Source organism: Limanda limanda, chromosome 15 (genome assembly GCF_963576545.1).
Source record: "Limanda limanda chromosome 15, fLimLim1.1, whole genome shotgun sequence".
Taxonomy (NCBI): domain Eukaryota; kingdom Metazoa; phylum Chordata; class Actinopteri; order Pleuronectiformes; family Pleuronectidae; genus Limanda; species Limanda limanda.
Genome location: NC_083650.1, coordinates 24,183,843 through 24,197,107, shown reverse-complemented (window position 1 = coordinate 24,197,107; position 13,265 = coordinate 24,183,843). Strand labels below are relative to the sequence as shown.

The 13,265-nt window shown below is 39.3% G+C and overlaps 1 protein-coding gene across 1 annotated transcript in view; it reads left to right on the top strand.

Moving 5' to 3' along the window:
- Positions 1-3,894: 3,894 nt before the first annotated feature.
- si:ch211-250c4.3 (uncharacterized protein LOC100535981 homolog) overlaps positions 3,895-13,265 on the top strand; it is a 31,846-nt gene continuing 22,475 nt past the window's right edge. Inside the window, exon 1 of the mRNA XM_061087150.1 lies at positions 3,895-4,180. Coding sequence (XP_060943133.1) covers positions 4,102-4,180 — 79 coding nt within the window. The 5' untranslated portion in view covers positions 3,895-4,101. The remainder of the gene's footprint in view (positions 4,181-13,265) is intronic.

The window sequence follows — 13,265 nt, the reverse complement described above, 5'->3', positions numbered from 1 at the left end:
TTTTCTGGGACCTGTTGAATGTTTCCCTATGATGCATAATGTCCCATTCAGTTTCCTGAGTCCTATTCTGAGACTAGTTATAACCACATCCTCTTTCCTATTTCCTCCCTCTCAATACCCACTCTGTTTTGTATGGAAAGCAGATGTCTCCATTTTGTCTCCTGATCCCTGTGCTGCTGACACTCATTATTGATTTTTTTCCATGAAATACCCTATCCCTTGGATTTTGAGAGTTTAATAGCGATGTCTATGTTTTCTTGTTTAACCTGTTAAAAGCGGGCCGTCGGACTGTTAAGGGTCAACTTTGTTATTTACACAACTTCTTCGTATAGCTAGGTAGAAACCTTCTACTTCAGTGTGTTCCACTTCTATTAGTAAATTCCAGTAGCACGTAAAGTGATTCTGACTGTTAGGGGGGGAAAAAAATGTGTGTTACCTTTCAAAAGAGACCAAAACCATCCATGTACTCCGAATGGTTCAAAAACAGCTTTCATTTTACTTTGGGTATTCCTTAGACAGGCTTTTTAAGGCGAATTTTACCAGAATGTCAGGAGGTTAACAGCTTTCTTGACAAATTTGTCCACTCTCCCATTACCCATAATGCGCATATGTGCAGGAATCCAGATGAATAGTGCCTTCATTAACTAATCGTGAATGTATTTCCAAAAGATTATGGGATGTACCTCCTCTTTGCAGACTTCTCCTCTGCAGGCATCAGCTTGCAGCCTCACATCCTGGCTGACACTCTCTCCTCCCGCTTCCATCTAGACGACCAACTCGTCCTGTGGATACTGGACTGGTGCTCTCACCACTACTCTTCATCCTCTGCATCGATGACTGCAGATCCACACAGACCAACTGTCACCTGGTTAAGTATGCTCGACGACACAGATCTCTGTCTCTGCAATTGGGAGATGTGTGACAGCTCTTGTTTGGAACTGAACGTCAGTAAAGCCAAAGAGAAGGTGGTGACCTTTTCAAATAGGCAGAGGGAACTGGCAGCAGCAACATCATCACAATCCACGGAGCTTGTTGAGGAGTACAAATACCTGGGCACCATCTTTGACTGCTAACTGAAACTCTCCATCAATATAGAGGAGATTCTCAGGAGATGTCAGCATTGGCAATACACCCCCAACACCCCCCCTCAACCACACTCAGACACACACTGATGTCACACACTCCCCACTGCCCAAGCACAGACAATCACTTACACACTCCCACCCACACACACACTCTTACTGTAAGCAACTGAAAATGTTTGCTCAAAGCTACCATACACTTATACTTACTCATCTGCTTTAGATGTATTTATCCGCTGCTATATTTATTAAGCTATTACACATCTGCTGTATATATATTTATTAATATGCCACAATATTCATTAATCTGCTGCTAACGATCCTGTACATTTATTCTTCATTATTAATATTCACGTTAATTGTACACAATCTGTTTATTTATTGATCTGCTATCTATATATATATTTATTCATATGCTACAATATTTATTCACCTGCCCCTGTACATATATTCTTTATTCATCCTTAACTGTACATAATTAATGTGAGTATTACTTACTTCAATGCACTTTGATCACTTTAATCATTCAGTATTTATCTGTGTTCAGTTTCCGTTATCCCGTTAACCGTAATGTAGATTACTTGTACTTTCTCATTTTAATATATTTTAAAAAATGTAAAATACATTTTTTAACTGTCCGTGGATACTGCACTGATATCAATGTTGTTTTCTTTCTTGTTTTTTGATGTTATCTTGACTTGATCTATGTGTCTTAGAATTGCCCTACATTCTAAACAGTATCGATATAGTAGTGTTTCTGACTTGTTGTATCACCAACTCTCTGCAAGATGGCAGCAAAATCCTTTGTCTGAAGTTTAGACATGGGGTTTAGACTGTGCAACATATAATTGGCCACTGTATTGTTCATTTTAATCAAGAATTGTATAGGAAGACTTTAAAGAACAATGGCAGGTTAAGCAAACAGTATTAACTGCTTTTTCAAGACTATTGCTTCGGATACTGACTGCTTTTGTGACCTTGTGTGATTTTGGAAAAATACTATGTAAAATGGCCTGTGAGAAATACAGTATTGAGCAATACAATTTCAACACTAGATGTCACTGTTATTTACAAAAAAAATTAAAGACCACCAATGCAATAATTGCTCATTGATAAAAAGGTTTACCTTAGTTTAAAAAACTGACATATGTATATATTAATATGTATGTGTACTTCTATTGAGTGTCACTTCACACACTGGCACAGAGTGAGAGAATTAAGTAAAACAAACCGAGTTAGCTTCTTAGCTCAGCAACAGCAGTTTTTCAAGTCAACAACTTTTGAGAAAATGCAGATATTTAAAGAAATGTATTGATAAAAACTTATAAGAGAAATTTAATATCTAAAAACTGTAAGTAAGTCCATTTATTTAAACAGGCCACACCAGCTTATCCTGTAATAATTTAGTTACCTCTGCTTTTCTTGACATACAATAGCTTTCTACATTATATCAAATGTTATTGATATAAATCTGCATTCACAAAGCACACTTTGCCTCATAAAGGGCTTAAGATTCTGTTCTAGGTGCGACATCCCAGTGTGAGGAAAAACCTTAAAGGGACAGTCACATGTGAGGGATCCTTCTCCCAGGACACACAGAAGTGCAATAGATGCCACGTGTAACAGAGTACATGATTAAAATAAAGAAATTCAAAACACAGAGAAAAGACAGAGTGATTGAGAGTTATACAACTATCACATGACTGCTTCCCTTGTTACAACTCTTAACCCCATCAATGACGGATGATATATATTAGCAATGGCCATTATCTGAGGGAAACTCAATGTAGAAAGATAAAGCAGCAGAAATAATGCTGCCAGCAGTGCGGACATACGTATGCAAGCTGCAACAAATCAGCTAGGTATCTGCACAAACACAAACACACACAGTGTGAAACATAATTCTAACCATGAGCCCAAAACCAAGTCATAACCCTCAAGCCACTGTTTGACGTTGTGTAAGAAAGAAAGAACCCCCCACGATCTCCTCACCTTCCAAAAAATCCTCATTCCAAACAAGTCTTCACATAGGTTAGGAATACAAACACACACACACACAATCACACAAACACACAAACACACGGACACACACACACACACACGGACACACAGACACACGCACACACACAAACACCAACACAAAGACACACACACAATAGAATACTAGATGTCCCTCCACTTACCCTATAATAGAAGACACATGAAGATCAACCTTAAAGAAGTAGAATTCAAGTTTCAAAAATGTTGTTTCATTAAAATATACATAATATATCTTATACATCTATTAAAAAAAACTACAATTTGTTTTGGTGAGTGTTAGTCCAATTGTATAGCTGGAAGCAGTGATAACTACTTTTATTATTCCCCTTTGAAATGTAATCATCAATTTATTATTGGTGTTTTACATTCAATTACATATTTCTTACATATTAATGAAAGTAACCCGGATTCATTTTTTTAATTTATAACAATTTAACTGTAATTGATTTGAATCTGTGATTGATGTGAGGCTGTGATTGATGTGAACGGGGGCTTTACCACTCAAATCTCAGTGGACCATCAGCCTCCTCCCTCTTTAACCACTCCTGGTCTTCCTCTGGCTCTTGTCGCTCCCAGTTCGCCTTCAGGCCGAGTGTAAATCATTCCTCCCGCCTCCTCCTCCTCCTCCGCTTCTCTCCCTGAAGCTGGCTGCCACTCCTCCCTCCTCCTCTCATGACTCTAAATGCTGCTGGAGCCTGGCCCCCTTTACTCTTCCCGACTGGTGGAATGTGATGCATTCACACACGCGCTCTCACTCACAAGTGCACAGGCGGTCCAGCACACAAGGAAACACAGGTATCATGACCCTGCTCGAGGACAACCTCCAACCACAGATGCCTTACCCTCAACTGAGTCTCAGGGCAGAATAAACATCTCTAAATACATGATGAGGAATCACTGAGGAACTTTTTTTTAATTTTTTTTAATTTTATTTGAACACATTTGAAGTTTCCTCAACTTCAGGGATTGTTAAAGCAACATGAGTGTGAAGAGGAAAAAGGCCGGACTTGTCATGAGCTGGCACAAGTCAATCTCCATCCTGGCTCCTTGGAGGAAAGGTAACAGTCACCTTCTGTCTTCTCCTATGTCTTTGTCTTGTGAGGTGAGATGCTGCTGTAGTTCCTCTGATGTTCAAACAGCTCATCACAAACTGATGCTTCACTCCGTCCACTAACAGCTGCATGTTTGCTCGACCTGTAAGGGCCTCTGTCATCTGTGTCATTGCTGTCTGACACCTTAATTGAGCTTCAGAAATAACTGTGGGTCCTCAGGGTTGTTTTGATAAGAAGCAAATCTGTTGTCTGTTGACGTTTAGCAGCTCCAGCATACGACTCTGGTTGTCTGTTTAATAAAAGTTTAATTGGATTCCCAGAAGGCAGATTAACTTCTCTTTCTGGAGAGCAATAAACACTGAGGAGGCTCCAAAACAAACTTTTAAGACCTGATTTTCATCTTCCCTGGCTGTTAGACATTAAACTATTGTGGTCTCCTCATATTATTCCAAGAAGCGGTTTGAATGAAAACTGAGAGCTGTGAATATTTACTCTGTGTGGCTGCCACAACAAAGCAGACATGGAGATCAGATACAGTGCTGTACCACCTTCTCTGTGTCCCTGCTAGAACAGGAATGAATAGCAGCTTTCAAAGAGGAACAATTATTTTAATTCTACAATGTAGATTCTTATTTCTGTGTAACGGAAGCTCTTCTCCTGCACTACCTGCTTGACAAAAACAACCATGCAATCATGAGTTACTGTAGCTCAATTAAGTCAGCCAAGCATGTATTCTGATATGTATTTATAGTGAAACCCCAGAGAGCATAATATCACCACACGTTTCTCTAATATGTGTCTTCATCATATGAACACATTCAAGTTTTAGGTTTTGTGATGTTTGTGTCCACCTGACGCATCCATTAGTTTAGATATTCACTGCTCTATGTGTCTCCTGTTTCAAGATGTTGCAAGAGGCTCAAAGGCAGCCAGGCAACAGGCGGGTGGTAATTGTCTGTTGGTTTTAACACAATGACCATCATGTTTCGTATAGCTCTTAAATATTAATTAAAAATTGTATATGTATAGCTATAAAATGTATAGTGGTATCTTCTTGCCGATTGACGGCGGCAAAATAAGCATCACAATCGAATGTATTCACTAATTTAAGAGTGTAAGTCTAAGACTGATGGAACAAAGTATTAATACTACTTTGTAAATTTAAAGGAAATGAAGTTGTGATATTATGATAATATAGAAAACAAAAATTAGGAAATAAGTAGCAAGGACAACTCAAGCTCACTTGAATTTCAATCCTGTGAGTTTTTCAGTCCAAAGTTTAGATTTCCAATGTCACTGTTTCCTGAGAAAATACGAAACCCTTTGAATAGAACCAAACATTTCACATTATGACTTTAATCTCTGAAATTACTTTTTTGCATTCAGTGGCCCTAACAACCGAAAGAGCAGAGACTCAGCCAAACTACGAATTTATTGGCTAGGAAACCAAAACAATTAGATAAAATAGTTTTAGAGCTTTGTTGCACTTGATGATTCTCTGTGGGTCTGAGAAATGTCTAGTGTGCATAGTCATAATGGCCACTATTATACTATTCAAAAACACAGATTCATGGTTGTATTGATATTTCTTTATCACATATAATAGTATTGATAACTGGAGCTTTAGTTGGTGTAGGTAATAGGCTGCCATGTGTATCTGAAGAGTGTTGCTATAGTATATTGTCAAGGTTTCACACTATCAGGGTTTGATACCCATTAATTCAGCAGCAGTGAGTTCTTGAAAGCTCTTACTTCTTATAATACAGGCATCAGGTTGCTCTGTATTCCAGGTCCAGGCCTCTCATAGGAATCACTGTCAGATTATTTACAGTACAAGCCAACACACCTGCTGAGCGGTAAATCCTCCAGCAGTTTTGCTGCGGGAGTGATGATAAATCTCCTCATTGTTGCGGCTGTGAGTGAGCCCCTCTGCTCTCCACTGCTTGACAGCCGTCACGTTGTTTTGCAACGTTAACTCACAGTTAGAAGAAGAGGGCTATTGTCAAGATAACACATTGTGTGCAGTGCAGCGGAGACAGGCTTTTGATTTGTGCGTTCTTGTGTGGTCCTGTTAAGAACACCGCCTTTCTCCAAACTGTAAAAGGACACCAGCAGCTGAAACCTGAAGCTGTTTGTTTCACAAGACTCCTTATCAGAGCGGTTGAAATAATTTGCCTTCTGTAAAACCCTCCGCTCATCAGTCAGTTGGTGACTAATACCTGAAAAATGCCAAAGTGAGGCAGATGCTGTGTAATGGACAGGATTACAAGTTGAGACCTTACTCAGACATTAGGAATTTGAGCTGCTGGGGTGAAAGAGGTGGTAAACTCGAGTAAACATGAAGCATTGAGATATTTGCTCATACAAGAAGGTTGTTGTTATTGGTGCTTTATAATGTATGGCATCACGTATGTCTGGCTCGTAATGTATATACGATCTCAGCAAAGCACACAAAGCATTGCAAGGTTGTGAGAATAAACTTAATTCTCTGGTCGGCATTACGGTAGAAACCTATACTTAAGATATTACCTTCAATATTAGGCACCAAATGTATAGAAAGCTAGAGAATGAGAGGCAAATTGAACTTGGTTCTCATCCTCTTTCTTGCAAGAGAATCCATCTTTGCAGGCTCCAAGCTATTTTTGGTTGAACCACAGGGATTTGGACCAATCAGTAACAATGATAGAGGAACTACTGGCAGCTATGGGCATGTCTAAGGTGTGAGCGAGAAGCGACTGTTCCAGAACAACGATGGCAGCTGCTACAGTTAAGCATAGATGCTGTTGTAACATTAGTCATGTCAGAACTGGAGAGAATTTCTTGATTGGAAGACGAGCAAAGGACGGCACTGAAGTCTTTTCATCATGGAAAATATGTTTTTACTCATCTACCAACTGGCTTTTGCAACCGTCATAGACGATGATAAACAGATGGTTTCTAATCAACCACAAAGACCTTTTTTAAAAGCGCCTGCCCTCTATAGAATAGTTTCCAATTAAGCTTTTCAAGATGGACTATCTGGAGCATCAGGTCATTCTACTTCAGATGTGTGAAGACTTGTAAGAAAACAAGTTTACCGTCATCAAAGATGTAATTCTGCTTCTGCACAGCATATTACACAAAGATGATAAACATAACCTATTTATGTTTGCAGTCTATCATTAACAACATTCCCCACAAGCTCAAGACTATAGCAATTCATCAAAATGTCGACACATTGCAAGAAAGCAATAGTGAATATATCAGAAAAAGGCTTAAAGGTCTTACACTAAACATTGAACTGATGGCTCTTCTCTGTACATCTTACTTTGCTTTTATTATTTTTAAATCTTTCCATCCTACCACAAATAATATAAAAAAAACAAAAAAAACACCAAAATAAGAGTTAATAAACTACACTCTTCTTATTGTTTTTAGCAAACTCTTATTTTGAGTAATTTATTTTGGGAGTGGAGGGTTTGTACATACACAAGCCCTCATCAGTGATCAGCTGCTGCTTGTTAGAGAATAAGAATGGCTGTGAAATCAGACTTGGGAGAGTAGCCGGTGCTCCTGCGCATTCTTGCCTTATCTCAACGGTTTCTGATAGGACAAAGCAGAGTTGGGGGGCCCTGTTATCTTTGATAAGAAAAGGAATCTGGGGGTGTCATCCTCAGGGAGTCCAGAGTCAAAAAAGAGGTGGAGAAGATAACGTGGGATCCAAACTGGGTCTTGTGGTGAGAGATGGTGGTGATTTCTGAAATTGGATTTTTAAGATTTCAATTCACTCAACACTTGCTGATGTCACGGCGCTACTTGGATCATAATAGCAGAACTTTGGGTTAATTCGCCACATATTTTTTTCATAGGAGGAGCACAACCTACTCGAAGATGAAATTGTTTCAAAATAAGCAAATCTCATGATCCACGAATACATGTTTAACATTTTATTAATGAATTAATGAATTCAATGCAATCTATTTACCACCTAAAGTCACCCATCATAGCTCATCACGTCTGCACTGTACCGCAGATCTCCAGGCGATACTTTGACCAAACTGTTGACTGTATCTACAGATGGATGACAGTTCCCCACGATAAGTGAAGCCAAAACATCTTGATCGCCCCCTTGTGGGAGGCTGAAATAAAGGTCAAATACCCTGCCTCCTCCATGCTAGCAGATAGGGCGTGGACCAAACTAAAAAGTTAAAGTACACATTACATTTCACAAGGATAGGTATTTCTTATCACACTGGGTTGTATGTGTGGTTTGGCTTTAATTTGTTATTTGTTGCTAGACAAGATTAGAAATATCATTGAGAGCTGTGACTGGCTCGTCAATGATCACATGATCACATGATTGACATGGCTGTATCAGTGGAACTTTTGACATCTCTCCACCAATCATGATTACAAATACTCTGGTTCCAAATGATGTCACCAGTGCAAGATGGTGCTGCACGTATCCGGGATATTTTGGCCTCATTTTTGTACAGTGGAACGAAGTGGAGACGTGATGTCTGCCCTGGTTTGGTCCACCAGTGTTTTGGACGGAGACAGTTGGGGAGGACTGGCAGGAACGCAAGGTTCTGAGGGAGTCATTAGCAGAGGCAGACGTTTGAACTTCAATGGAACTTTCTTGCAGTAGCAGCAGTGTGGTGGTTGTTGCACATAACTGAACAGGCAGATCTGTGCACAATGTGGGTTTGACAGTGCAGAACATGTTCCCAGTTTGGGAGTGTGGACGAATCAGCCCTCAGATGGCTGTAAAGACATTCCAGCTATTAGCTTAGGCTACCTATTAGCTGTTGTGGATTATAGAGCAGGTCATTCACCTTTACTCTATCACACTCATTAATGCCATAACCATAAAATATTTCATTTCATTTTCTTCAGGCTACTTTGTGAAAATACTTTAGGTAATTGAATAATGTAAAAGTAATAAAAGTGGAAAGACGACAAAAAACAAAATAAAGGGAATTGTGTGATTCAATGTATGTTTTTGGTCATGATTTCACTAAATAAAGTGAGCAAAATATTATTTAACTGAGTTTCACTAAGCACTCATCAGGCGGCAGGCCGAGGGAGACCCCCCCATTCTGGACACAATCGCAGTCCACCACTGTGCCGCTCCCCACTGGAGCACAGACAAATGACCAATCCATAACCTCAGTGCACGAGTGCAAAGCCCCCTGCTTCATACTGAGTTATGGTTACCATGCTGAAAACAGCACGTTAACAGTCCAGAGAGGCCGTCTTGAGTAACAGTTGATCAGATTGTAAAGCACCACACAGAGGTTAATAATACTGTGAGACATGATTTTACAACTCTGGAAAGTTAGCACAGAGATTTTATCTTGTGTTGTGATGCTGTTTGCATGGAAATGACCCCATTCACATTGGAAAGTCAACTATGGAATGTGCACTAGCATATGTTTGTTTGGTCAATGAAAATAATTTGGAGTTACATTTATCTATCAAAAATTGAGCCAGTTTTTTAAATATTTTTAGATAATTATACATTCTTTTAGATCTCTGTATTTGCCTCCCCTATCAAAATGAGGTAGCCTCATTGAAAAATAAATGAGGATGTGTGTCACGGTGTTTCCATGAAGTGCCTAACTCTTTCTATAAAATAATTAAAATTAAATAAAATTACTTATGGCCGGACACTGTTAAATATTAATATAAATGCAAAAAATGCAAGCAAAATCAACCTTGCATCATTAATGAAAAACTAACATTGTAAGGTAATAGGATATCATTCTCTAATGATTCACAACTGAATCTGTGTGAACCGTGAACCAGATTTGATTCAGTGGAAAAAAATAAAGTCTAAAGTCTTTTTTGCATCAATTTAATACAGAAATAACAAACAACTAACATTTCAACATCGTGTGCTAACCCTCCCAAAACAATAGCCAACCACTTGGCTCGGCCACTCAAAGCTCCTTCCTCCGTTAGATAAGCGGTCAGCCTTGACCACTGCCTACCCAAAGTGTGAACAAGGAGTTGAAATAACCATAAACCACATGGGCTGTAAAAATAGGTGGCTTGTCTCAACCTGTTTATGACCTCCTGTGTTCAGGATCCAGGAGGTCAGAAGACCTCAGTATTTACCCAAAGGCTCTCACGTGCCTGGTCAACACACTGTGTTATTAAACCAACCACTGTGGACTGTAAAACAACATTGACTAAAGTGTCTGGGATTTTACTCATGTTCATATCATCATCTTTTTGTAGTAACTACAATGGAAAAAATATAAAATTTGTAACCCCCATCGCCATCACTACTCTGTAACCCTTTTATCTTCCTGGTGAAAAATGCTTCTCCGACTCATCACATAGGAGAACTATGCAGCAACAGCTTGTGTGATACTTTTGCAGTAATCCAGGTCCGATCCCTTGGCTTTAACAGAATAGTTCCAGCATGTAACTCCCTCTAAATTATTGTTTTTACATTCCTGTTGATGGACTTCACTGCTGGGATAGAGCCTGAGCTTTACAGGTGTTGATAGGCCTATTTTTCACTAGAGTCATAGAGACAAGCTAGTAGTTTTTCCTGCTTCCTGACTTTACACTAAGCTACTCCAAACATGTCTTGACTCTAGGTCCATATTTAACACAGACACAAGGGGTGATGTCAGTCTGCTGATATACACTTATTATTTAACTTCTCTTTTATGTGAGCCTCAGCTACCTTGGATTTATTTGAGGAAACAAATGACTAGTATTTTGGAACCATCATCTATTGGCCATTAGATGAGCTACATTCTAAGGAACAGGTCCCAGTAAAATACCTTCAGAATTGTCCCTGGATTTGCTTTAGTTTTTGTTTGCTTTTTTAAGTGCTCCACACTTTCTGGAGCAGATATATCTGACTCCAGCAGCAAGAGCAGAATTAGACTCCAAAACCTCCTCATCTTTTTCCGACTTAACAGACACTGAGTCACAGAAGGAACCTATCAAACTCTACAAAAGCCTCTATAAACCTAGTCACACAGGCAGTAGTTCTTCCCAATACCCCCAAACAGTCATTGATTCTCTTGAATGTAACATGATGTCAACATTTTATCTAAAAGAAAGTTTCACCTTCCTCACCCTGGCTGTACATTTTACCCCTGTGCTGCATTTATGGCTGATATTAAGACTTGCATGAATAATGTATTTTTTTAACCCTAAACACTCACTGACCTCTGTTAACCCCTGCATGAGGGTGGTGTTTTTCCTCCAACCATCTAGGCAGCAAATAGGCTCTCATGTTGTCCAAGCCCAAGGCACGAGAGAGGGCCACGGGGCAATCCACTTACTCTCCTTACTCACCTTTAGTTCTGAAAACTCTGACCTTGTGAGGCACTGAGTTGAATGACAACACTCGCACTGCCTGGAATGTGTTGGGAATATGACGGGAAATGGCTCAAGGACATTTGTTAGTCGGTAATGAGGCTTTAGGATGAGTTCGGGGCGAAACAGAGGGTGAGGGGAGGTGGACTGTCGATAATTATATGTTGTGGGGCTTAGTCAAGCCCAGAGACTGGAAATAGGCTGAGTCAGCCTGCGGAGACAATTACAGGATAGAAATGTGTTTGTGTTGTTTGGGAGGTGTGAGAACAGCTGGATCAGGGCAACACCTGTCCAGCTGAAGGTGTTTGTGTGGGGAGGATTGTGGGGAAGGACGGAGATTGTATCACAATAGCAAGGAGTCAGATTACACGGCTGAGTTGGCTGAGATGACTTCAGTCTGTAATTAAAGTCAAGCTGCTCTCCGTACTGTCTGCTGGAAATTCACAGGTCCGACAGGACAGGAAGAAAATAAATAAGACAGGATGGAGTCACAAGTCGAGTAAAAAACAATGTCTGGCATTTGGTTCCATAGAGATTACAAATCAATATCAGTCATTTAGATCATTTTAATTTGATTATTATTTTTTAGCTGTTTTGTCACTGAAAATGAATCTGAAATTTAATTAACAGATAATTAACATATAAGTCTCTTACGTCTATCAGCTGAATTTGTTTTTCATGCCTACTGTTTGACTTGAAATCACTGAACACAACACTGGCTCTGAGTGGCTCGAAGGTACTGCTCAAGAGACAGTAAACACTCATTTAGGCTCGTGAAGACATAAATACACAAGTGTTTCAATACAGTGAGGTAATTATGAAAAACAATACGCCTTAGTTGTGACCAGCTGAAGCCACAATGGAAATGTGGTTACATGCTTTCAACTCTTTTTCCCAGCTTTTGGCAAAAACAGGAAATGTGTTTTCTAGCCTACGTGGAAGAGGATTTATTTTGGGAGTTATGTTTTCCTCATGTAGCACGACACTCCAACAACAGCTCACCAAATCACAACACTAACTATATTGGAAATACAGCAGTTAGGACAGTTTAAACCCTACTTGGAATCAATTGCTAAAAGAGAAGATCTTTTTTATTAGTACATTGTAAATATAATATTATATTGATGATGATAATTAGGCTTCTAGAAATAGAAAAAGTGCTGTAAGGATTATGGTTTTGATTATTTTCATGTGATTTACACAGAATACTTTGTTTTGGGTCCTTTGTTGACCAAAGTTTGGGTTAAGTGCTTTTAGACACATATGATCCATGTGTGACAACAGGGACACTGTAGCTTTAAAAATGCCTCACACTTTGTTTTTGTCTTGAACCAAGTTTGAAAAATTCTATAATTAACGGAACTCCACTACTACGAATAATCCGTTGGAGCCTGAAAGATGATTGTGACAATATGCATTTATCTTTAAAAACCCACAGCAGCAGAGAAAGAGCCTGGAATAGAGAAATCATTTCCAAAATGCTGGAATCTCTGTCATGGTGTGATAACGCTTTTATGTATTCAGCTGTGGAGGCAACGTGTTGTTGGCAGCAGAAGATGGAAATATAGATCACTGTGATAATGATATCATAGTCTAACCCAGTAACAGCCACGGTGATTTTGTGTATTTGCAAGTAAAGGTATCTCGGTTCGAACGAATTAAAAAATAAATTATTTAAATCTATGGAGCAAGTCGCCTACAGTTGACGTGTTTTCACTTTCGAGAAACGAAGACCCAGTTTCCCTGATCCGATCTAAAAGTTAACAAA